This window comes from Diabrotica virgifera, chromosome 6 (genome assembly GCF_917563875.1).
Source record: "Diabrotica virgifera virgifera chromosome 6, PGI_DIABVI_V3a".
Taxonomy (NCBI): domain Eukaryota; kingdom Metazoa; phylum Arthropoda; class Insecta; order Coleoptera; family Chrysomelidae; genus Diabrotica; species Diabrotica virgifera.
In genome coordinates this window covers 37217148-37242899 of record NC_065448.1, presented here as the reverse complement: position 1 = coordinate 37242899, position 25752 = coordinate 37217148, and the positions used below count along the sequence as shown (strand labels likewise).

At 30.0% G+C, this 25752-nt stretch overlaps 1 protein-coding gene across 4 annotated transcripts in view; it reads left to right on the top strand.

Annotated features, from left to right (window-relative positions):
• The first annotated feature begins 2303 nt into the window (after positions 1-2303).
• The window catches only part of LOC126886860 (zinc finger protein 664-like), a 70888-nt gene continuing 47439 nt past the window's right edge, over positions 2304-25752 (top strand). Inside the window, exon 1 of one of the 4 annotated variants that reach the window (XM_050653970.1) lies at positions 2304-2700. In XM_050653970.1, the coding sequence (XP_050509927.1) occupies positions 2457-2700 (244 nt within the window). In that variant the 5' untranslated portion in view covers positions 2304-2456. The remainder of the gene's footprint in view (positions 2701-25752) is intronic. The other 3 variants (XM_050653969.1, XM_050653971.1, XM_050653972.1) reach the window with 3 other exon arrangements.

Below are 25752 nucleotides of genomic sequence, written 5' to 3'. Positions count from 1 at the left end.
GTCGATTTTTGATTTTAATTTACCGTATTTTAAAGTAATATTCTAATATACAGGGTGAATTACTTTCGAGTAATGACGTCACCGTCATTTTTTTTTTAAATGGAACACCCCCATTTTGTCTCAAGTTTCGGATTACTCTAGCTGAGCTGATTCCAAAAATGTATCACATGTTGATTCAAATTGGTACAGGGTGGACAAAAATACAATAGTTTTGTGTGTGCTCATAATATTAAATTTTAATTAATTTTTGATATTAAATTAAAATATTAAATTAAACAATATCAAAAATTAATTAAAATCAAAAATTAATTAAAATATCAAAAATACAATAAGCATTTTTGATAATATTGTTAATTTAACTAACGGGTTACTTTATGAACACACACAAAGCTATTGTATTTTTGTCCACCCTATACCAATTTGAATCAACATGTGATACATTTTTGGAATCAGCTCAGCTAGAGTAATCCGAAAATTGAGACAAAATGGGGGTATTCCATTTAAAAAAATGACGCTGACGTCATTACTCGAAAGTAATTCACCCTGTATATTAGAATATTATTTTAAAATACGGTAAATTAAAATCAAAAATCGACGTGCTTCAGGATTATTTCTTAAAATGCTCTGTTTAGCTAAAAAAGAATTTGTTCCATACTTTACGGACACAGTGTATAATTTACAAAGCGGTGTTAAAAGATTTGGATTTTGTTGAATTTTATTCCTTATCTTGAAATATTCATTATTTTGGAAAGTTATACACTTAAAAATTTAAGACAAATTTATAAATTTACCTATAAAAATGGAATGGAGGCAAGAGTTATGTTTAGAAGTTATTGATAAATATAAAAATATGGAATATAAATAGCTTTTCTAAATTTTGTATTTTTTTTTACTTATTATGTTTCTTATGCCATCCAAAATAAAATTAAAATCTTCTTGGGACATTCTCGTGGCTATGGGTACATAATTCGCAAATATTTTACGTGTATCCCTACTTTTTCTGTCTTTACACGGCAAATTACGTGTAGTAAAATTCACACTGGTGTGGATATGTAAACATTACTAGAATGTCATTCTACTTGAAAATGTCATAATTAATTTAAAGAGATTGCTTTTGAATGTTCTTGGATAACTGTTATTTTTATAATTGCAAATAATTTCAGTTAATAAATGTGATAATTTTTTCACTAACTATGTTTTCAGTGATTGTAATAATTTATTTGTACACCAAAAACTAATAATCAATCGAGAAAAGAGGAAAAGTGTTAAAGTGATTTTTTAATAATATGTTGTTATTTTAGAACGCTTACAATTTTGAACATCTCTAACAACAAAATACTTGGATCACAGGATATATCTGATGTATTCTCTGCTTGGATCTTCCACAAATAATACACAATAAATAACTTTTTATTAAGTTCACGTCTTAAATCAATTATTTATCAAATACACTATATACCAATAATATTTAATCAATTTCTCAAAATATTCCCGATGCAATGTCAAATATTTAAAATTGTCACTGATTGTCAGTGTCTGACTGACAATATATGCTGACAATATTATATTCGGTTGAGTGCGTTGTAAGACAAAGACAGATTCGGAAAATATTACCACGGCATTGTGTTCATTTTTTTCAAATCCTGAAAAAACCAATAAATATTTTTGAAAAATTTAAACGCAGAATGAAAGACTAAATTATTACCGAGGGCCGAAAGTCCCTTAGAATAAATAAAAAGTTTATTTTGAATGAGATATTTGAAATTAAAAATCACACTAAATTTTCTCTTAGTTTTTTCACCCCTGTAACTTATTAAAATAAACATTATAGAAGTTCTCAGGGACTTTCGGCCCTCGCTAATAACGTAATCTTTCATTCTGCGTTTAAATTTTTCAAAAATACTTATTAGTTTTCTCAGGATTTGAAAAAAATGAATCCCCATTTGAATAGCATTGCAGCCGAAAATACGTACCGATCCTCTTAAACTTGTCAGTTTCATCAGCTAACAGAGGGTCGTTTAACAAAAACGAAGTATTAATATTATTCATGCCTCTTCTTTTTCAATAAAATTGGGAGGACCATATACGTCTCTGCTGTTTAGGTTTTTTAGTTTTTAATAATTTATAAATAATTATAAAACTAGTACAAGCCACAGACAATTGTTCGTTCGACATATTCGCTGCCTCAGGACGAATAAATGGATCACTGCTGCGGCAAGCCTCATGCGTCTTTATGCGGGAGCGTGTCCTCATACATTTTTTCCGACACGAGGCATTCGGTGCGGCCTCGGCTTGCCTCATGCACATTCGTGCTCAAGTGAGTACCCAACTTAACAGTTGACACTTGACAGTTGGGACCAAAAAAAGTGCAGGTTGTTGCCCACAGTACATGCCTGGCATTTTTTGCATGTTTTTGGGAGAATTATATGGAAATATAAAACTAATTATTTAATAAAATGGAAGTTAAACAAGAAGTTTGTGAAGAGGAAGAGACATGTAAAATAGAAATAGATAGTGATGTGAATGATGCTCTTCTGGATGGTTTTAAAATTGAATTTAAGCAGGAACCCAAAATAGAAGCTACACATGATACATTTGAGGTTGCAGACGCAGATTTAAAGAAAATTCCCATAAAGACTGAAATAGGACAAGATGAACATGAACTTAGGTCATTGGAAGAAAGACAAACAAATAAAATAGGTAAGTAAACCACAAGGGCCATTAGTAAAGTATTGGTATGTAGTAGAGATTACAATTGCTGGATGCAGCAAATAAGTTACTGCATGTCTTTATTAGCCTCTTTTATTCAAAGAACATTTCTACACCCTAAAAGATTGCATGGATAAAGGCCCATTTATACATATCAAGGCTGTGTCCGTTCCGCGTTAAGACAGGGCCAGGTCAAAAAAAAAACAATATGTACCTACTCTTATGAGTATATTTATACATTGGCGTTTCCCGGAAGAAGCCAGTCTGTGCCCGATCTGAAATTAATCCCAACCGATATTTTTGTTGTCGGCACTGGCGATGCACGAAAATGATATGGATCGCAATAAACAAACAGCCATACATTCTTTGTAATCTGTAATCTTTGACCTGTAATCAGGAACTGATCAGTAAAGTTTTTGTTCTAGGAGAGTATAACAAAAATGTACTACTAGCAATAAGAATTTATCATCTGCAACTCCCTGATAGACGACAACCAAGAAGAGAAACTTTTCAAAGTTTACTAGAATAGTTTCGACGTACTAGACACTTAGATTACGAGAACATTCATACTAATATGCAGATTCTCAGTGACACTAACATTTAATTCTTTTTAATCATTTACAATAGTTTTTGTTCGATTAGATTTCTCGTAATCTAAATGTCCAGTTCGTTGAAACTGCTCTAGAAAACTGAAAAGTTTCTCTTTTTGGTTGTCATCTATCATGGAATTGCTCATGATAAATTCTTATTGCGAGTAGCACATTTTTATTTGTTATACTCTCCTAAAACAAAAAAACATCCGAATCAGTTCCTCATTAGAAAAATCCATATTAGTAATGGTAATAAAGCAACTGGAACTTCAAAAATAGTAGAATGTTTAAGAAAAGCAAATGTTTAAGCATATTTAGTGTCAAAGTCATAGCCAACTAATAGATAGAATATTGTATGTTTTTATTAATATTAAACACACCAACAATCTTAACTATGTAGGTATTTTGATATATCAACTAGTATAGTCTGTTCGCTAAACTCAGACGCAACTTTCTAGATATTTTAGTCGGTAATTTTGCCAATTTTAGTAAAATGGACAAAAAATAATTACTAAATAGTTAATAATCACTAAATAGTTAGTAATTTTGCCAATTTTTGTAAAATTGGCAAAAAACAAAAAATTACCGACTAAAATATCTAGCCAGTTGTGTCTGAGTTTAGCGAACCGAATATATTAATAAATTAAGGGTTAGTCGAAATTAATATGTGTTTATTTTCGAAAAATTATTTATGATTGAATATTTTCACGGCAAACCTAATAAAATGTCACGTAATTTTTGTTGCAATTAATGTTTGGCTTAAAGAACTACAAATAACTTACAAATTAAAGCAGTTAGGTATAGGGAATGCTTAAGAAATAAAAAAGTACTATAAAATATCATTTTTTTATAATACTAAAATACAGGGTGTTCCATTTAAGAAAACTCAGAAAATACTTATTCCGAGTTTCGACCAACCCTGTATACTCAAATTAAACATTTCGCTATATTATTAATTTTTAATAATAATATACTATATTAAAAATCACTTGAACATAAATGGAGTTTTTGATATCAAATCAGTACAATTCTACAGGGTGTGAAGTTTGCTACAAAATTTATAAAAAACGGTAATTATCTTTTAAACTACCCTGTATAATATTACAAAACCTCATATTTTAAGAAAGAAGGCATCGAGTAGAATCCAAAAATGTAAAAGTATACTGGGTGTCCTATTTAAAAAAAAACGAAGTTACAATCAACTTCCGGTATAACCGGAAGTAACAAAGAGACCAAAATATTTTCATTAAATAGTTCATACCTCAAAACCCCTGTATTCAAATTTTCATGATTCTCTTATCTTCAGTTCTCGAGATATTTCTAATAGGCCCTTTATCTGCTTCACCATGTATATAGGTATATTTAGAAAAAAATTTACAGGCCATGATAGGTTGATTATGGGGATTAAAATATTATAAATATTACTCATTTTTCATGTGGATTGGTCTTTTTCAAGATATCTTGAGTACTTAACTATGAAAATTATTCTCTTTAAAAAACAACACATTTTTCTATCTTAAAGCAATGAACTTTTTAAAAAATATTAGACTTGTTAATGATGTTACTGAGAGAAGTGTAAAATTGATGCGAGACATTTCTTTATCCCTCACAAAAGATGAAAACGCAAGGAAACTGAGGAAAGTAGTGTGTTAAAAGTAGTTGAAACGCACAGAAAGTGTTTTACCGATTTCAGAAAGGCAACTTTAGTAATCTTTAAAGAAACTTTTTTACTGATGTACAGTTACTATTTTCCATTTAAATTAAATTGTAACAGCTTTGTGTATTCCTTTCTATTCAAATGTATAATTAGTTAGAAAAATGGGTGCTACCATGCAGTCTACCATCGTGTTTCTGCTATAGCTTGCAGTCTACCGAGAAAATTGGCGTATAAGCTGTAATATTACTATGCCGATACAGATAAAAAAATGTTTACAAATCATTTTTGAATTTATTTTTTAAAAACATGTAGAGTTTGTGTAAGGTTTTATAGGTCTAAAGTTAATAATTTTCAAAATATTTAAAATGTCATTTGACACAGGTATATCAATAATATACAACGGTAGGGGAGCCCAAGCGGGGATTTTTGCAGTTACTCGAGCGGGTCAGATTATCATATGGGGAGAAACGTGGTACCCTGCAGATGTACCTCTACCATATATTGGCTCTTAACACAGGGAAGTTCGTTCAGGGGGACCCGAAAAAAAAATCTATCCTTAAAAATACTCGAAATCGTCAGATTAAGATAAGGTAAGTTAAGTAAGTACATGCAAAAGAGTGTATATTTAAAAAATCTGACGATTTGAGCATGGGGTACGGAAATGGAAAACAACTATATATTTTACGTTTTTGTGGATTTTTTATTACTAAACAGATACATCAAAATATATTTTACCATACTAATAAATGTAGTTAATATGCATAAATTAATTATTACATTAAACAAACAACCAATTTTAAAGTCGACTTTAGTAATTTTTCTACCCTAGAAGCAGGTATTTTCTAGTAGGTAGGCAGAATTGGAAATGGGGCCCTCTTTACAAAAATTACTAAATGCGATAAATATGTGTAACAAAAACTATATGCGCACCTCAGAACAAAAGTGTATTAAGTCACAAAATGTAAATTTTACAGGAGAGTGAAAATAAAAATTATTTTCAGTGTTTTGTAACATTTTCCATTTAATACATTAAATTTTGTTTAGCAAATTCTTATAAATGTGAATAATGATCATTGTTATTTTTACCACTAAAAGGAAATTTTTTTGAAAATAACTGTTTTTGGAAAAAAAAATGGACTTAACACATTTTCGCTCTGAAAAATAAATTTTTGACTGTGACTTAATATTAATTTTGCTACCTATCCCTATGCCAAAGACGGAGCTCTATTACGAAAAATGTCATACCTATTTTATAAAATTAAGGAAATGTTTGGATATAAAGAACTAAAAATATTAGGATGTATTTGTAACAAAACCATTAATACGAGTACTAAAAAAACTACTTAAGAAATCGAATTAAAGAGAAACAAACATAAATGACTGTAACGCAACTGTATTTTTATTTACTAAAAAAATTAACAATAATTTTTTGAAGTACATAAAAAAATAATTAACAAATGCAGAGCTACTGCCGCTATATCAGTAATTTGAATTTTGTCTTTATGCACTAGAGTCTGAAAAACCTTATGCACTAGAGTCACTTTAGCAGAAAATCATGGTATTTTTTTGTACTTATCAAATTTAAGTTATCTCTCAACGACATCAGAGAATCTTCTATAGATTGATGATTTCTTCTACCAACTCTTCGGTTAAGTCCACACTCTTAAATTCCAAATCGAACTCTGTTTTAAAGGACAGAATTCCAGGATTGCCTTGTCTGAATTTTGAATTACGTACATACTGTTAGTGAAATTAAATTTTTTTCATTATTCTCGGTTTTATTTTTATTTTTAAACGGCGAATGGCAAGAATTGCACAGTTTATTAAAGTCTTTAAATTTAGAATTTGCCATTTCATACACTTTGAAATCTTTGTTTTTTCCGAACATTTTAGCCAACTGTAACCAATCCTATGGAGTAGATAATAATTTGAAAATTTTTAGCTTCTCGTTCTATAACTGACTCTATCTATACTGTCCACCTCGATGTGCGTATGTGCTCGCAAAAGGAATTTGTGAGTGATTTCTTTATAAATATTTGGATATCTCCAAAGTAGATAAAAGTAGCACATAATAATTTGTAAGTTCCGGTTTTGGGATGAGCAATTATTGGTCCAAATAACAATAACAGTTTGTGCTTTAAGGTAATGAATTAATGTGTTGGACCAGGCATGAGGCCATTTCGTTTCCACCTCAACCAGCAATTGATTCATCCCACATTAGACAGTTCGCCTGTTTTTCCGTTGAATCATAAATTGTATAATTAAAACACCAGAGTTTTAGACTGTAAAAAATGTGAGGAACAGTTAGCTATGGGCAAGGATGACATTTTTGTAAATCTATCAATAAAACTTTTTGTCCAGCTCTATTGATGGACATCTCCTTATTTATATGTTTCAATTTGTACCATCACTTGTAATGTTTCTCACTCAGCTTCAGACGTTGACTGTCTTAGATTGATTAGAAATTCATCACATTTATCACAAGTGTCTTTTGAAGGAACAGCGAATGATAAATTAAATTCTGTATTAAAAATGTGATTGTAAAGCCATTCTTTGTCTACTTCGTCTGAAGGAATGTTTTTCAAATCTCATTCTTCGTTAAACACCCTAAACATTGTAGACATATTTTAGTGACCTCCTAAATATTTTAAATATTTGTTCACCGTCCTTCGACTATAATGTGATTCTTCATATGAATAGGCCATTATACAGGGTGCGCCAAACCTCTGGTTTTCTTTGATTACGGCTAAATTATGGGATATACAAAAAAATGTTTTTAACAAAATTAATGTATATCGAAGCCGTCTATAATTTTAAATTATTTTCGATTATACAGGGTGAGTCAGAACGACGGTACGAACCAAAGTTGTGTTTTTTTTAAATGGAACACCCTATGTATTAAATCATTTTTAAATATATTTTTTTAAAATATTAAGAATTTATATAAGGTATTATAGGCCTAAAGTTAACAATTTTCGAAATATGTACACTTTTATTGAGAAAAATGGTAATATTCAAAGGGCTGTGAATTAGGCTTTTAAGGTAATAAAAATTTAAATGATATGCCAAAGCTTTTTTAGTATACTGTTATTTTTAAATAAATTAACATATTTGACATATAGCTATAGAGTATACAGTGTGATCACTATTTGCAAATACAAAATTTTCTCATTTTTTTTTTAAATGGGACACCCTGTATATGAGTATTGCCTTTTGTAGTAAATATTACAACCTTTCTTTTGGTATAAGGTTGTATGCACCTAGCATGTTTCGTTTTGTAGACATTTAAAAAAAGCTATAGATTTTACGTTTTTGCGGATATTTTATTAAATAATTTTTTTGCAAAAAAAATAATTATAATCTGGTTTTAGAAACATACATTAAAATATTAAATATGAAAATAAAAACGTAATTAAAGATTAAAATAAATCGTATATTAGTACAATTCAATTGAATTTAATAACTTAAAATTATTTTACAAAAAATATTTTACCATACTAATAAATGCAGAAATTAGTTGCTAAATTAAATAAACAACCAAATTTGATATCTACCCTAGAAATTGTTCTACCCTAGTAACTTTATTGTACCCAATTTTGTTAGTTAAATTGAATATCAGTTTCTAACTTTTTAATTTACCTACATCATGAGAACGTATAAAGTATGCTTTGAAACAAATGAACGTTATAGAAGTATATTATTAAGTAAATACTATCTACATAATAATATGTAGTTGTATCACAAAAGCTGGTAATAATTTCTAATGGTTTCGCCCAAAACAAATGTCATATCCACCAATTGTTCGGTTGAAAAATTGAAATTTAAAATATAAAAAATTGTTACAAAAATTTCAACTACAAAAGTATTACCAGCTTTTGTGATACCAGTTAATACTATTTATATTAATAAATAATTTGGCTGATACATTTAACATTCATTTGTTTCAAAGCATACTTTATAATTATGTTCTCAAGATGTAAGTAAATTTAAGAGGAAGGTAAATTAAAAGTTTAACTGATCTTACTCGTAAATACAATATACTAACTAACAATTAATTTGGTACAGAAAAGTTTTTGTGGTAGAAAAAATTCTAGGGTAGATATCAAATTTGGTTGTTTCTTTAATTTAGTAACTAATTTATGCATTCATTGGTATAGTAAAATATTTTTTGTAAAATAATTTTAATTTATTAAATTCAATTGAATTGTACTAGTATACAATTTATTTTAATCTTTAATTACGTTTTTATTTTCATATTTGATATTTTAATGTATGTTTCTAAAACCAGATTATAATTATTTTTTTTGCAAAAAATTTTTTTAATAATAAATCCGCAAAAATGTAAAATCTATAGTTTTTTTTAAATATCTACAAAACGAAACATGCTAGGTGCATACAACCTTATACCAAAAGAAAGGTTGTAATATTTACTACAAAAGGCAATACTCACATACATGGTGTCCTATTTAAAAAAAATGAGAAAATTTTGTATTTGCAAATAGTGATCACACTGTATACGCTATGGCTATATGTCAAATATGTTAATTTATTTAAAAATAACAGTATACTAAAAAAACTTTGGCATATCATTTAAATTTTTATTACCTTGAAAGACTAATTCACAGCCCTTTGAATATTACCATTTTTCTCAATAATAGTGTAAGTATTTCGAAAATTGTTAACTTTAGGCCTATAATACCTTATACAAATTCTTAATATTTTTAAAAAATATATTCAAAAATGATTTAATATATAGGGTGTTCTATTTAAAAAAACACAACTTTGGTTCGTACCGTCGTTCTGACTCACCCTGTATAATCGAAAATAATTTTAAATTATAGACGGTTTCGATATACATTAATTTTGTTAAAAACATTTTTTTGTATATCCGATAATTTAGCCGTAATCAAAGAAAACCAGAGGTTTGGCGCACCCTGTATGCTCATGAATCCTATCCTTTACCTCATTCTTTACTCTATTTTTAGATGGCTGCTTTCCTCTTTTGTCACATTCTAAAACTCTACTTGTTTGCATTTTTTCAAGTGAACATCTAGCAATAGATTGAGAAATATCTAGAGTCTCTTTTCTTCAATGGTAAAAAAATATTTCCAGTTACAATGGCTAGCTTGAGCACCTGTTCGTTCTTTTTTTCTTTTGATACACGTTTTTTCAAAATAAGAACATAAAAACTGTCTTTTTGTATCTATGGGTGTCTCATGATTCCAACATTGTCGGTGAATTTGTGCTCTCTGAGTCACAAACTTGCCAAATTTTAAAAAATTGTGGACTTAATGCTTTGCATGAATTGCATTATGTGCGACAAATACTTTTTGTTGGACATAATATGATTTTGCCCTGGGAAACGTATACACCATTTTGGATCTAAGTCATTTGAAGTGCAGAAGATACTGTTTTGCCCTAAGCGAAGTGTGGACTTAATACTGTTCATACAAGGCTATTTTGGCCAATTTCAGTCGAAACAGCGAATAAGAAACACCAATGAATAGAGCGGAAAATTTTAAGCCCAGTGAGCTAAAAAGGTAGAAAACTGAAATTTTGGACTTAAGGCCCATCCTCGATAATTTTAACTTTAAATTTCTCTATTTCAAAAATTTCTTTCTGTACAAAACAAAATCTATTCATGAAATAATACTCTTTACGTCATTCTGATGTTTCCTCAACCCCAGTTCAAAAATTCGAGTATACAATACACCCCCTGGAGTGAAAGGTAGGGGCCTACACAATGGAAGGATTAACGTGATTAGGATTGTAAATTTTTATATAAAATAAATTAAATAATTTAATTTATATTAAACAAAATAATGTGCAGCGATATATTTTGAGATTATTCATCATATTTTAGTATTTGCATAGGTATACAGAGTGAGTCTGTAATTTGAAATAAATTCAATAATTTAAATACTAATTGTTTTTTTTTTGAAAAATACTCAGACCTGTCGATTATTATTTCAAATCTAATTTTTTTACATACAATAGTAATGTATACAGGGTGTCCCAATTTAGAGATACGACGTTATCGTTAATTTTCTTAAATGGCAACACTGTTATTTTGATATCTATTTAGATAGGGCGTGTAAAGTCATAATTAACTGAACATATCAAATTTTTGTTTCCTAACTTACAAGATAATAAAAAATAAATTTGTTTGTAATGTGGAATAAACTTAGTAGTTCAAATACTAATTGTTTTTTTTTGAAAAATGCTCAGACCTGTCGATTAGTATTTCAAATCGAAATATTTTACATACAATAATAATGCATACAGGGTCTTAATTTAGAGATTTAATGTTATTTTTTATTATCTTGTAAATGGTAGGGAATAAAAATTGATATTTTGCAGCTATGTATAACTTTACACACCCTATCAAAATAGCTATCAAAATGACAGTGTTGGCTTTTAAAAAAATCAACGACGACGTCATATCTCTAAAATGGGACACCCTGTATACATTATTATTGTATGAAAAAAAATTCCATTTGAAATATTAATCGACAGGTAAAAGCATTTTTCAAAAAAATAATTAGTATTTGAACTACAGTGCGTCCATAAAGTAACGCATAAATTCATTATTTCGTAAACCGGTGACTTTAAGGAAAAATTCCGAAACAGGTCGATTTTTATTTTCAAATTACAATTTTTTGGCATATATATCATACTAGTGACGTCATCCATCTGGGCTTGATAACGTAATCGATGAGTTTTTTAAATGAGAATAGGGGTCATGTGATAGCTCATGTGAAAGGGCATTTAATTCTCTATTTACTAATACACACAATAACATAATTATTTTTACAGGGTGTCCAAAAAGAATTTTTTAATTAAATTAATTGAGACAAAAAGAAGAATGTATGTAACTTATTTAATTCAAAATTCGTTTTACTTTTATTAGAAAACAGGAATACAAGTTTATTTGACAAATAATAAATATTGCTTTTCGCTTAAATTCAATGTTAGAGCTGCCACCCACCTGCCTCTTGGAAGTTTAACATTACACCTATGCGTAAAGCAATGTTTATTTTTAAATAAAACATTTTTGTTTTCTGGCAGCAATAAAATATATTTAGAATTAAACAAATTACATACATTCATCTTTTTGTACCAATTAATTTAATTTAAAAAAACATTTTTTGGACACCCTGTATAAATAATTATATTAATGTTTATACTATTGAATATAACAAAGCAAGGAACAGAACAGAATGGCGGAAAATCCTAGAACAAGCCAGGACCCAAAAAGGGTTGTCGAGCTACTGATGATGATGATGATTATTGAATAGAGAATTACATACTCTTTCAAATGAGCTATTACATGACCCCTATTCTCATTTAAAAAAATCATCGATTACGTCATCACGCCCAGATGGATGACGTAACTAGTATGATATGTATGCCAAAAAATCGTTAAAACAATGGTTAGAGGAGCAGATGAACATATTTAAAAAGAAGGGTAGAATGAACTCTTCATGGATGACAATAATTAGTCTAGAGGAAGAAAACCGTGAGGATAAATTACCTGGCCCTTCAGGTTGGTGGTTGATGAGGACAGGTGATCCACCACTCATAAAAATTAATACCACTTACTAATAAGCCCAAACCAAGCCTCGGAACAAGTTACAAAATAAATAGAATAAATCGGAAATGAAAACGTATAATGAATTTAGGAACATCGAATATACAGAATTGTAACATTAGCAGAAGAACGACAAGGTTTTAGGTTGGGAAGATCATGAACCGATGCTATATTAATAATGAGGAAAGTCAAAGAGAAATCATTAGAATACAACAAACCGACATATTTATGTTTCGTTTAATAAGGCATTTAACAGGGTACAATTAAAGGACTTTATCAATTTGTTATACTCAATAGAGTCATCATCAGAAAACATCTACCAGAACAACACAATAAAAGTAAAAGTAGAAGATGAACTAACTGGTTAAATTGAAGCTGGCAATCGCATAAGACATGCGGATTCACTGAGTATATTATTGTTCATTTTGATCACGGATGAAATAATAAAAAAAGTAAGAACTAAAAAAGTATAGCAAATGGGAGAAAAACAACTTAAAATAACCTGATACGCACTATACGCAGACGATGCGATACTAATCTCTCAAATTGAAGATTTGATGCTGCACCATGCATGATGCTGATTGAAGGTATGCTGTATCAATTTAATATAGCCGCCAAAAAATTTAACATATTAATTTCCCAAAAAAAAGACAAAATGCATGGTTATTACAGCAAATCCACATGTAAATTAGAACTGAAAGGTCAGATAATAAAACAAGTGAGAGATAACGTTAAAAGAGCAAACAGAACCGCAGGTGGCATGAATGACACAATGTGAAGAAATAAAAATATCGGAAAAGAAATGAAAGGCAAAATTTACAAAACAGAAACATAATAAATTAAAATTAAAAACCGACCTATTTCGGTAATTTCTAATAAAGTTGTTTATTTAGCTAATATAATGAATGCATGCGTTACTTAATGGATCCACTCATTTTTGCCACCCTGTACCAATTTGAAGCAACGTATTACGTATTATACATTTTTGGAATCAGCTCAGCAAGCGGAATCTATAAATTCCGGAAAAAAAAAACGGGGGTTCCGTTTAAAAAATGGTGATGACGTCATCATACGAAGGTGGTTCACTCTGTATATTAGATTATAATTTAAAATAAAAAAATATGAAAAAAAATTTTTAAGAAACGCTTTTCTTTAGTTACGAGTGACTAAAATTACAAATATAAAAAAATCAACTAAAAAGCAAAAAATGAAAAAAATTGAAAAAATCTAACACATTCGTCAAAGAAAAGCGTGGCGCGTCTTCATCGAATAAACGGTTTTCGCCCCACGCTTTTCTTTAACGAATGTGTTACATTTTTTCAATCTTTTTCATTTTTTGCTTTTTAGTTGATTTTTTTATAATATTTTTAATTTTAGTCACTCGTAACTAAAGAAAAGCGTTTCTTAAAAGTTTTTACATTGTAAAAAATAAGAGAATTTAAGCATTTTCCATTAAAATCGTTTTTTTTTATTTAAACAATTAATAAACATAAATTTTTTTTTATTGATTATTCGTGTATTGTTCCCGCGAATGCATATGTCTGCAAATTTTCATTCATTTGCATTGGAGAAAATGCACTCAAATTAACGTCTAAAAATTTGACGCAAACTATTGAACTAAATAAAAGCGTTTAAAAAATAGAAAATTAAAATCAAAAATCGACCTGTTTCCGTAATTTCTAATGTTTATTTAGCTAATAATGTATTTATGCGTTACTTTATGGACGCAATGTACCTATATGGAAAATTATAAAAAAATATTATAATTATATATTATAAGAATTTGAGTAGCATCATGATCAGTAAGATCGATAAAATTAAATTATATGACACAGAATTATGTGTAATGTTTCTGTAGAAGGTGTTTTCAAATAAAAATTGTAATACAAATCTTTCTATTCAAAGTTTTATCAGAATGAGCAACTCTATCAAAAATCTAAATAAGCTTTGTCTATTTATAAGATACCCCCTACCGAGAGGGTTTCTATACCACTGCTGGCTTGCTGCCCGCTCGATATCGACAACAAAGACAGCCTATGACCACCGAGAGAGATAAATTTTAGCAGATCTCTGAGATTTTTTAAAAGTTTAAACAAAATAGGTGCTTTGTGTTACACTTTATGTTAAAAACAAAAACAGATTCGGAAAGTGGGAAAAATTCTCTAGTGACGTATTTGCATTTAAATTTTTTTACGTTAATTTTAAACAAAAAAAAATTAAAAAAACATATTGTTTAAATAATTTAATAATTTATAAACAAATACTGCGCTAGAACTTTTTAATACCTTTCACATAAAAAAAGAATTATCTCAATATATGCAACAGTTTTCGCGTTATTTTGTTTAAACTTTTACATTGGAATTTAGCTATGCCAAGAATCATGAGGATTGGCCTTAATACAGTTTTGCTCTGTTTTGGTACGGATATGTGTTATAGCCCAGGAAATGAAGGTGAATGTGAAGTTTTTCGCAAATAACTCAAAAAGTAAGTATTCGTAAGTAGCAACAATGTAGCTTATACAGAAATGAAGTCTATCGACGCAGTAGATGCAAATTTGTAGTCCATGAAAAATTAGTCTTATTCGCCAAATTCCAAATCGGATATTTCAACGTGAAATAACCAAAAAGCTCATTTAAACTTTTTTAAAGTGTTTAAAAAATTTTTAGGTATTTTTACTTTTTATAAAAATTTCTATCATCAAAACTAAGCGACTTACGCTCAAAATTCAGTTAAAGCCTTTTTGGTAAAAAATTATAAAAGTCTCCCCTTATTTAGCACTCCAAATGAAACTAATCATTACCGCTTTACAAATTACTTAATTTTTTTTATATGACCTGTAAGTTTCACCGGTTCAAAGTGCTTATTTTTTAATGGGTTTTATTTAAAAGGGCTCTGACGAGTTACTAATTACGAGTGTATGCAAATTTTAAACAGCCATATTTTAACCAATTTTTGTCTTACAGAAAAACAAAATAAAACCAAAATATTTATAAAAGCCAAACCTACATTTCTTTACTCTTTGAAATTTTTCGTATCACTAATACTCAAGTGCGGATCCAAGACCGATTTTCAGGGGGGTGGAGGGGCATGAACTTTTTTTATGATACATGCTTAGCGTAGGTCAGAGGTTCTCAAAGTGGGTGACGCGGCACCCTGGGTGCCTCAAGCATTTGCCAAGGGTGACGTGGAACATTTAAGAAAAGTCGAACAACCGGCCGCTGCGCCACTGTCCAATCGAAACATGTTGACTATTTTGTACTTGTGTATTCTCGATGGCTACCGAGAAACAAACAGCTGAATTCGACCGACGCGACTGCTACCTGCATTCATTCCACAGTTTAATTCTTGCAGCTTGCAGCCAACAAGTGAGTTTTGTAAAAATTAGAGTTAGATTTCAAAGTGGAAGTTTTAGATATAACTGCAGAAGAAAAGTGACGACGTAAGTAATTATATTCATTGGAATTAAAAATATGTACTTTTGTTGCTATTTTTGCCATAAAATATGTCTTTCATTATTACGGTTGGAAAATACCTTTCATTGTTGGCAATGTTTTGATTTCTTTTATTTAGGACATTTTTTTCATTCCAGAATAATGGAAAATTGGCTGAAATCTGGGTCTTTGAAAAGGAAATGTAGTGAAGTCACTGAAGCATCTGAATCAACTGATTAAAAAGACGTTTGGAAAATAATCATCCTGGTTTAGCCGATAAGGCCGAAGAAATCTTCAAACGGCATGCTTCATCTCTTTAGGCAGGGTCATGCATGATGGAAAGAGTCTGCAAAAATAAAAACGAAAACGCCACTGAAGCATCATTTATTGTTGGTTTGCACATTGGAAAAGCTGGAAGACCCTATACCATTGCCGAGGAACTGATTAAATCTTGCCTGAAGGATGTCGTACAATGCATGTTAGGTCCAGATATGAGTAAGAAGACTGATAATGTGCAGATGTCAAACAGCACTATGTATAAGCAACAGAATTCACACTATTTCAGACTTTGTAGAGAGAGAGAGCTTATAAATAGATTTAAAACTTGTGAATTCTTCAGTTTACAGCTTGATGAAAGTACCGACGTTGCTGGACTTGCTGTTCTGCTTGTGTTTGTGACCTGTGAGGTTTCCATTCGGGATGAAAATAGAAGAACTCCTTATGTGTGAAGAGCTTAAACGTTATGCCACTGGAGAAGAAATTTTCAAGGCTATTCACGAGTATATGGGAAAAATGATATAGAATGGAGTAAATGTGTGGATATTTGCAGTGATGGAGCGGCTGCAATGGTTGGTAAAATTAGAGGCGCGGTGTCTAGGATAAACGTAGTGGCAGAAAATGCCTCCAGCAGTCATTGTATTTTACATCGCCATTCTTTCGCAACTAAAAAGATGCCGCAAGGTTTGAAATATGTATTCTGCCGTCCTAAGCCAAAAGGGCGTATCTCAAAATTTTTCGATTTTTATATTATGGTTCTTAAGGGCCCCAAATACAATGTTCAACCTATTTCCTAAGCGAAAAAGACGCATAACTCCATAGTGCCTAAAAATTGGTAATAAAATTAGACGCATCTATACGAGTGTTTGTAATAAAAAACCGATAAATCGCAATAACTCAACAACTTAAAATATTGAGATGCGTCTTTTTGGCTTAGGACGGCAGTATTGGAGGGTTCTGTGAAAATAATTAACCATGTAAAGAGCCTTTCGCTTCAAGCACGCCTTTTAAAGCTCACAGCTGAAGATATGGGTATGGATCACTTCAATCTTTTGCTCCACACAGAGATCCGGTGGCTATCGAGGGGAACAATTTTAGGGAAACTATTTGAACTAAAAAATCCACTGATTATCACATTTGCAGAGGAGTCTTTCATGCAAGAATTACAAGATGTCAATTGGCTGCTAAAATTTTTGGATACCTTTCAGACATCTTCGAAATAATAAATAAAACCACCACTTCACTTCAAGGAAAAGGAGGAGCACAATTAGATAAAATCAAAGCCTTGCGTAAAAGAGTTAACATTTTTAAAAGCATGTGTTGAAAAGAGGAACCTTACAAATTTCTCTCGATTACAGAAATTTGTTATAACAAATGAAATCAATCCTCAAACGAACTTCTTTGAAATTGTTATTGCTCATTTGCAAGGTTTGGAAGAAAGTATTGGAAACTATTTTCCTGACATTGACTCAGATGACTTATATAGCTGTGTACTCACATACCGTGAAGGAAGCCAAGAAGAGTTCTGGATGCAAGTATATTCAGAAAATAATATTGTTCTCAAGGTTGCAGTGAAAAAAACTTGTGTGTTTCACATCGACTTATCTCTGCGAGTCTTTTTTCTCCGCATATACTTACATTAAAAACAAATACAGAAGTAAACTTCCAGCAACAAGGGATTTGAGGGTCAAACTTGCAAAGATTCCCATAATTATAAAGGATATAATGAAAACATCATCGAAAAAGTAAGGCTATTTGAATATTAAATGTACTGTATTTTATTGATCTGAAATAAAGTTTATATTGAAATCAAATGAACCTCAGAATTGTATTTTTTTTTTTAATTTTTTGTCGTTGGCCAAATCGCTTCAAGGGTTGGTGTGCCCTGAAATATTTTTAGCCCTACAAGGGTGCCGCGACTAAAAAAGTTAGAGAACCGCTTGCGTAGGTTACCTCACACTTTACCTCGTTCAGCACAACCTTTACTATCGTTCAGCACAAAGCTAAAAACATTTTTCTCGTAGCAAGCGCGATATGTGTTTGAAACTAAAAACATTTGAACTGTAATTATTTAAATTTATAATATTTTAAATTCTCGAGGGGTAGCTCTCCAGATCCGCCCTTGCTAATACATTTTAAGTAATTTTGAAAAAAGGGCATTTTCCTAAAATAAAAAACTTTTTTTATTATAAAACCAATTTTTTTCAAAAATAAGAACTTCGAACCGATCCAACTTAGGGGCAGATTTTTACGTTTTTTAGCAAAAAAAGAGGCCAACTTTATTTTGAGCGTAACTTGCTTAGTTTTGATGCTAGAAGCTTGCTATAAAATGCTATAAAAAATTAAAATAAAGCTCTTTTTTTAAAGATTAAAAAAAAGTTTCAATGAGTTTTCCCCGAAAAGTGCTTACGTTGAAATATTCGATTTGAAATTGAACGAATAAGAACAATTTTTGATGGCTAAAACTTTTCTTTTACTGTGTCGATAGACTTCATGAATAGGTAGGTACACCCTTATTTTTTGTTTTTTATAAGCGACATTTTTGCTAAAAATATGTTTTCGATAATTTTTCGATAATATTTAATTCGATAAAATACTTATTTTTTGAGATATTTGCGAAAAACCGCCTGAATACGTGTTTTTTTTATTGAAAAATAAACATTTTCATTTGCTTGTAACTTCAAAAGTATTGACTTTAAGATGATAATAAAGAATAAACATCAGAATAATAAAGATATACAAGCTCTATAGAACAAAAGTTGCTTATAATTAGTCAATTTATCCATTTCCGGACTTATTTTAAACGTATGTTTTTCACCCCCGAGAAGTGGTAACTTTCACCCTTTGAAGAATGTACTAGCAACAGGAAGTAGTTTCACCAACAACTTTGAAGTGGAGGATAAGTAGAATCTAAATCCAAATTGCCAAGCAAATACGTCGTGACGCTGATAATTACACTACAAAACGGTCATTTACTGGGCTATTAGTGTATTCATGCACTGTTTATGATAACTTACATTTGTCATCTTTATTGATATATAATAAAATAGAAAGAAAATTAATAAACTACTTCATTATTACACAGTATTATTCCTTGATGAACAACTTTTTTCGTGCATTACTATCAGCGAATATATCTACAATTTTTTTAATACATACAATACATACATACGATACATTGTATATATCTGATGGGCAACTTTATTTTTAATACTGCATTGCTTAAAAAACGTTGCGTATGTATGCGGAGAATAATATAACAATAACACATTATTATATTATATTAGACGATAAGATGCTTGCCTTAATACTTCAATAATCTGGTTCCCTTAAGATCAATAACTTTTAAATCAGTAGCAGTAAGATTCGAACAGTCCCTGTGTGTTGCCCTCTGGCAGCTATCACATGTTATAATACAGTGTGTCAATTTTAAAACTTACAATGGCTATATCTCACGAACAAAAGCTGATATCGAAAAATGCTTGAAACCGTTTCTAGGATAGTAAGGGGGAACTCAAATGACATGAAAGAGAACTCACCCCCATCAACCCCCTAGGCCCCACCCATCACAACCAAAAAAGTTTAAATTGCAAACCCCTACTTGTGATACATCATTGAAAAGGCTATAAAAAATGCTATTCAATGGTATAAATAATAATTATACAGGGTGAAACAATAATTGTGAAACTTTGGCTTAAATGAAAAATTTAATAAGGTTTTGTTGAATTACAAATTTATTAAAAATGTCAATTAAGTAAATATTAATGTCAATTCCGTTGTTTGGTAAACAATAATACAGCCTGTTTTCAAATTCTGCACGAAATTTAGCAAATGTTCTACTAATAGGGCGACATGCTTGGGTAATTCTTTCTCGCAATTCCCCAAGTGAAGCAAGTTGAGTTTTATAAACAACTGATTTAGGGTAACCCCATAGAAAAAAGTAATATACTATCCTACTATAAAAAGTACTATCCAATGGTATAAATAATAATTATACAGGGTGTTAATATCAGCTGGCTTACTATGACTTTTGTATTTGTAATGCTATCTCCCGGACTATTATTTTAAATGGTAAGTGTCCGCTCGTACTTTTTTTTGTTAATTAAAACTTAATTTGCCATTTTTACCTTAAATCAGTTGTTTATAAAACTTAACTTGCGTCACTTGGGAAATTGCGAGAAATAATTACTCAGGCATGTCGCCCTATTACTAGAAAAACATTTGTCAAATTTCGTGCAGAATTTGAAAATAGACTGTATTATTGTTTACAAAACAACGGAACCCACTTTGAACATTTACTTAATTGACATTTTTATCAAATTTGTAGTTCAACAAAACCTCATTAAATTTTTCATTTAAGCCAAAGTTTCACAATTATTGCTTCACCCTGTATAATTATTATTTATACCATTGGATAGCATTTTTTATAGCCTTTTCAATGATTTATCACAAGTAGTAGTTTGCAATTTAAACTTTTTTGGTTGTGGTGGGTGGGGCCTAGGGGGTTGATAGGGGCGAGTTCTCTTTCATGTCATTTTAGTTCCCCCTTACTATCCTAAAAACGGTTTCAAGCATTTTTCGTTTTCAGCTTTTGTTCGTTTTCAGCTTTTGTTCGTTTTCAGCTTTTGTTCGTGAGATATAGCCATTGTAAGTTTTAAAATTGACACACTGTATAGATATGGTATGTTATTTATAATTTTACAAACAACACACTCCATGATAATCGTCAAATTAAAAATTAAAGAATTAGAAAAGTAGGCACGCCACTGGTAATTATTCCAAAACAGACGGAGCTTATCATTAATTGATTTTTATTGGTAATTGCTTTTGAGCAAAAAACGAAAAAAAGAACTGCAAAACTGCACTAATTTTCACAGATTTCTTAGATTACAACACTTCAACTTCAAAAACACAACTTTAGGCAGAAACTGCAGACCTTTCCCACCATGTAGGTATGACTTTCAACAATTTAATTTATGGTTTTACCACTAAATTTTGATCAAAACAATCACAAGTAGACCAGGGCTCATCTGTAAAAATATTAGCACATTTGGACGTTGAGAGGTGACTCAAATGTTTTTGCAGAAATTGCTTGAAAATAAATCAAATAATAATATTTGAGTTATCCTCCCTCTCAAAAAGGTCCGGAACATTGTTTAAATAATCAAAATGTCAAAAAATGAAGGAAAAATTCTATTTTTTTTCTTCGTTTTTTGATTATAATTTATAAAGTATTCATTTCTGAGAAAAGTTGTACTGACATAAAAGTTGCGTAATTAAATTTACTATAATATAGATATGAATTTAAAAAATAGTCACCCTTGTTGCAAAATAGCAATAATTGCGAAAAAAACATACAAAAACAAGTATTCGCATTTTACGTTTTTCAACCATTTATGCTATACTTAGGACCTTCATATTTAATCCAGAAAAACTTTATGATACAGTAAAATAATACTGTAAATTTCATTAAGATCGGTTCAATAGATTTTGCAAAATAAATTTTGCAATCCAGCTTTCGCAAAAAAAATTCATTTTTTCAAAATGTTACAGGACTGAAAATAAAGCAGATAACAAGTTGAAATTTTTTTTGCGTATAGAAGTGTACTGTACCTTTCATTTGTAATTTTGCAAAATTAAAATCGATTAACTACCACGGCGTCAGGAATTTTTTTAAATAAACATTCATTATTGGTGCTACGCGCAGGAAGTTTGCTCTTATTGGGCATTCCAATGACCTTTGATAATGATTGATACATTTTAATTTTTATTACATTTCGGTATAAATTAATAAATTTGTTTATTGCAAAATAAAAACCCATACTCTATCCCTTGAAATAACACTTTTATTAGCAAAAACTTTATTGTTTATATATTTTAACTTAGAGAATAAAAGTTTATTATTTTTAAACATATGCAATTGTTTAAACAATATTTCACAAACAATAATAAAATTATATTGATTTTTGTGGAATTAAAATATTAAAATACAACAAAATATAGAGTAAGAAAATAATATATTAGATAAAGATTGGAAGAAATTTTGGTGGAAATCAACTTGTGTGAATCGAACACCGCTGTCCTGCGCGTATCACCAAAAATTAATGTTTATTTAAAAAATTTCCTGACGCCGCAATTAATCGATTTTAATTTTGCAAATTGCAAATAAAAGGTACAGTACACTTCTATAAGCAAAAAAAATTTCAACTTGCTATCTGCTTTATTTTCAGTCCTGTAACATTTTGAAAAAATGATTTTTTTTTGCGAAAGCTGGATTGCAAAATGAATTGAACCGATCTTAATAAAATTTACACTATTGTTTTACTGTATCATAAAGTTTTTCTTGAATGAAAAAATTTCTTCTAAATGAAAAAGTTATTTTGTAATCGTGATATTAGTATTCATCTACGAACTAGAATGTTAAAATGCTATGTATTCAGTACTTTGCTCTACGGTGTTGAGTCATGGACTCTTAATCAGAGGAATATTAAAAATCTTGAAAGCTTTGAGATGTGGTGCTACCGCCGAATACTAAGAATAAGTTGGGTGGATAAAATTACAAATGAAGAAGTAATACGCAGAATAAATAACGAGCCAGAAGTTCTACTGAATATAAAAAAGAGAAAACTTGAATACTTAGGCCACCTGATGAGGGGACAAAAGTACACATTCCTACAAAATATAATGCAAGGAAAAATCTAAGGACGAAGAAATCCAGGCCGTAGAAGAATGTCCTGGATGAGAAATTTGAGAGAGTGGTTTGGCTGTACCACTAACGAATTGTTCAAAAAAGCAGTAAATAAAATTAGAATCGCCCTAATGATATCGAATCTCCGATAGGAGAGGCACTCAAAGAAGAAGAAAGTTTTTCTGGGTGAAATACGAAGGTCCTAAGTATAGCATAAATGGCTGAAAAACGTAAAATGCGAATACTTGTTTTTGTATTGTTTTTTTTCGCAATTATTGCTATTTTGCAACAAGGGTGACCATTTTTAAAATTTTTTACCAATTCTATATTGTAGGAAATTTAATTACGCAACTTTTATTTTAGTAAAACTTTTCTCGGAAATGAATACTTTTACAGTTATAATCAAAAAACGAAAAAAAATCGAATTTTTCCTTAATTTTTTGACATTTTGATTATTTAAACAATGTTCCGGACCTTTTTGAGAGGGAGGATAACTCAAATATTATTATTTGATTTATTTTCAAGCAGTTTCTGCAAAAAAATTTGAGTCACCTCTCAACGTCCATCTCAAAACAGATGCGCCCTGGACTAAAGACAACATATCGTTAATGTTGTTTATACAAGGTAGCGATAAAGTATGGAAACACGGTAATTTCTCGGAAACCGCTAAAACGATTTTTATAGATTTTGGTAGGTAAGGGTCTTCTCATGAGGCCGATATTATAGTGGTGATTACATTGTTGTCAAATCTTCCGTTTTTCTGGGAATCTAACGCACTTTCTTATTTTAAATGGAACACCCTGTATATTTTTTGCGTTTTGAAGTCCTTAAGAAAAACGAATTATTTTTTGTTATATTCAATATACCTAAATGCCTCAATTTCGGAGTTATTGCTACATTTATTAAAAAAAAATTTAAACCAAATTATAAAAATCAATTTTTTCGGCCCGAGTAGATATTATTTTAGATATTTTGGATCATTGGGAACAAAAAAGGTCTTTTGTAATTTTCCTCTAAAGTTAATCGTTTCCGAGTTAACAATTTAAAACTGAAAAAAATGAAAAATGACGATTTTCAAGGTTCAAAAACACAAGTAAAAAAAATAATTTTTAAAATTACGAAACTTAAATTCAATTTTAACTATTTATAATGGGAAATAAGCCACAATATTATTAAAAAATGATTTTTATTAACGTTTCGACGCCCAAATCGGGTGCCGTTGTCAAAATACAAAATACTACTAACATAAACAAAAATGTTGTTGCTTAGTAAAAAAAATTCTTCTAATATTTTATTTAATTTGACTCATTTATATCGGCAATTCAGATACATAATATGATACACCTTAAAGTAGAAGACTTTAAAATGATATTGCCAATATTTATGAGTTGTGTTCCTGGGACGACTTTACTGAAAGATAGTTCATTCGATTACATGAAATCAACCCCAACTCAAGAATATCCGTCACAAAAAAATCATAGCATGTGATCTGTCTTTAAAAAGACAACCATATGCAACGATGACATTAAAATTCTCGCGTTAGAGATCTCATAGTAAATCACGAGGGAAAACCAGGAAAAACCTCGTGATACTATCCCGACATCGTAAGTATTTGGTCTTACATTTAATTTACTCTCAAAATTAATACCAAATTCTGACTTTACTATAATTTTGTTTAAATTATAAATAATATCAATAATACATGGATATATAAGTATGTAATACTAAAATATAAAATATGTACTAACTCGACTATTGACTTACTAATTGTGGTATTTTCTTTCTATTGACTTCCTCTTTCAGTATGGGTATCCACATCCTACTGCATTCCACCGAGGAATTTGCGACACAATTGGTTTCGTTTAGCATAATTAGAGCCGCTTCTTTGATTTTTCTCTTTTTACTATCTGTTTCTTTCAGGACTATACTTGAATCTCTCCACTGAACTCTATGTTCATTATCCCATGCGTGTTGACATTTTGAAATCTATCAAATTCTCTATTTTTAATATAAGATTGATGTTCACTTATTCTAACGTTTAATGGTCTTGACGTTTCACCTATATAAAACTGTTCGCATTCACAAGGTATTTTATAAATACAATTCTTTGTCCTTTCTTGTTCATTGTTAGGTTTAGTTTTAGATAGAATAGATCTCAATGTGTTGGTTGTTTTGAATGTTGTTGAAATGTTGAATTTATTTCCTATTGTTTTAAGTTTCTCGGATAGTCCTTTTATGTATGGTATTGATATTTTCCTCGTATTATTTCTTGTGAATGTTGTAGGATCCCGTTCTATGTTGTTCTGTAGGTGAAACATCAAGACCATTAAACGTTAGAATAAGTGAACATCAATCTTATATTAAAAATAGAGAATTTGATAGATCTCAAATATGTCAACACGCATGGGATAATGAACATAGAGTTCAGTGGAGAGATTCAAGTATAGTCCTGAAAGAAACAGATAGTAAAAAGAGAAGAATCAAAGAAGCGGCTCTAATTATGCTAAACGAAACCAATTGTGTCGCAAATTCCTCGATGGAATGCAGTAGGATGTGGATACCCATACTGAAAGAGGAAGTCAATAGAAAGAAAATACCACAATTAGTAAGTCAATAGTCGAGTTAGTACATATTTTATATTTTAGTATTACTTATATATACATGTATTATTGATATTATTTATAATTTAAACAAAATTATAGTAAAGTAGGAATTTGGTATTAATTTTGAGAGTAAATTAAATGTAAGACCAAATACTTACGATGTCGGGATAGTATCACGAGGTTTTTCCTGGTTTTCCCTCGTGATTT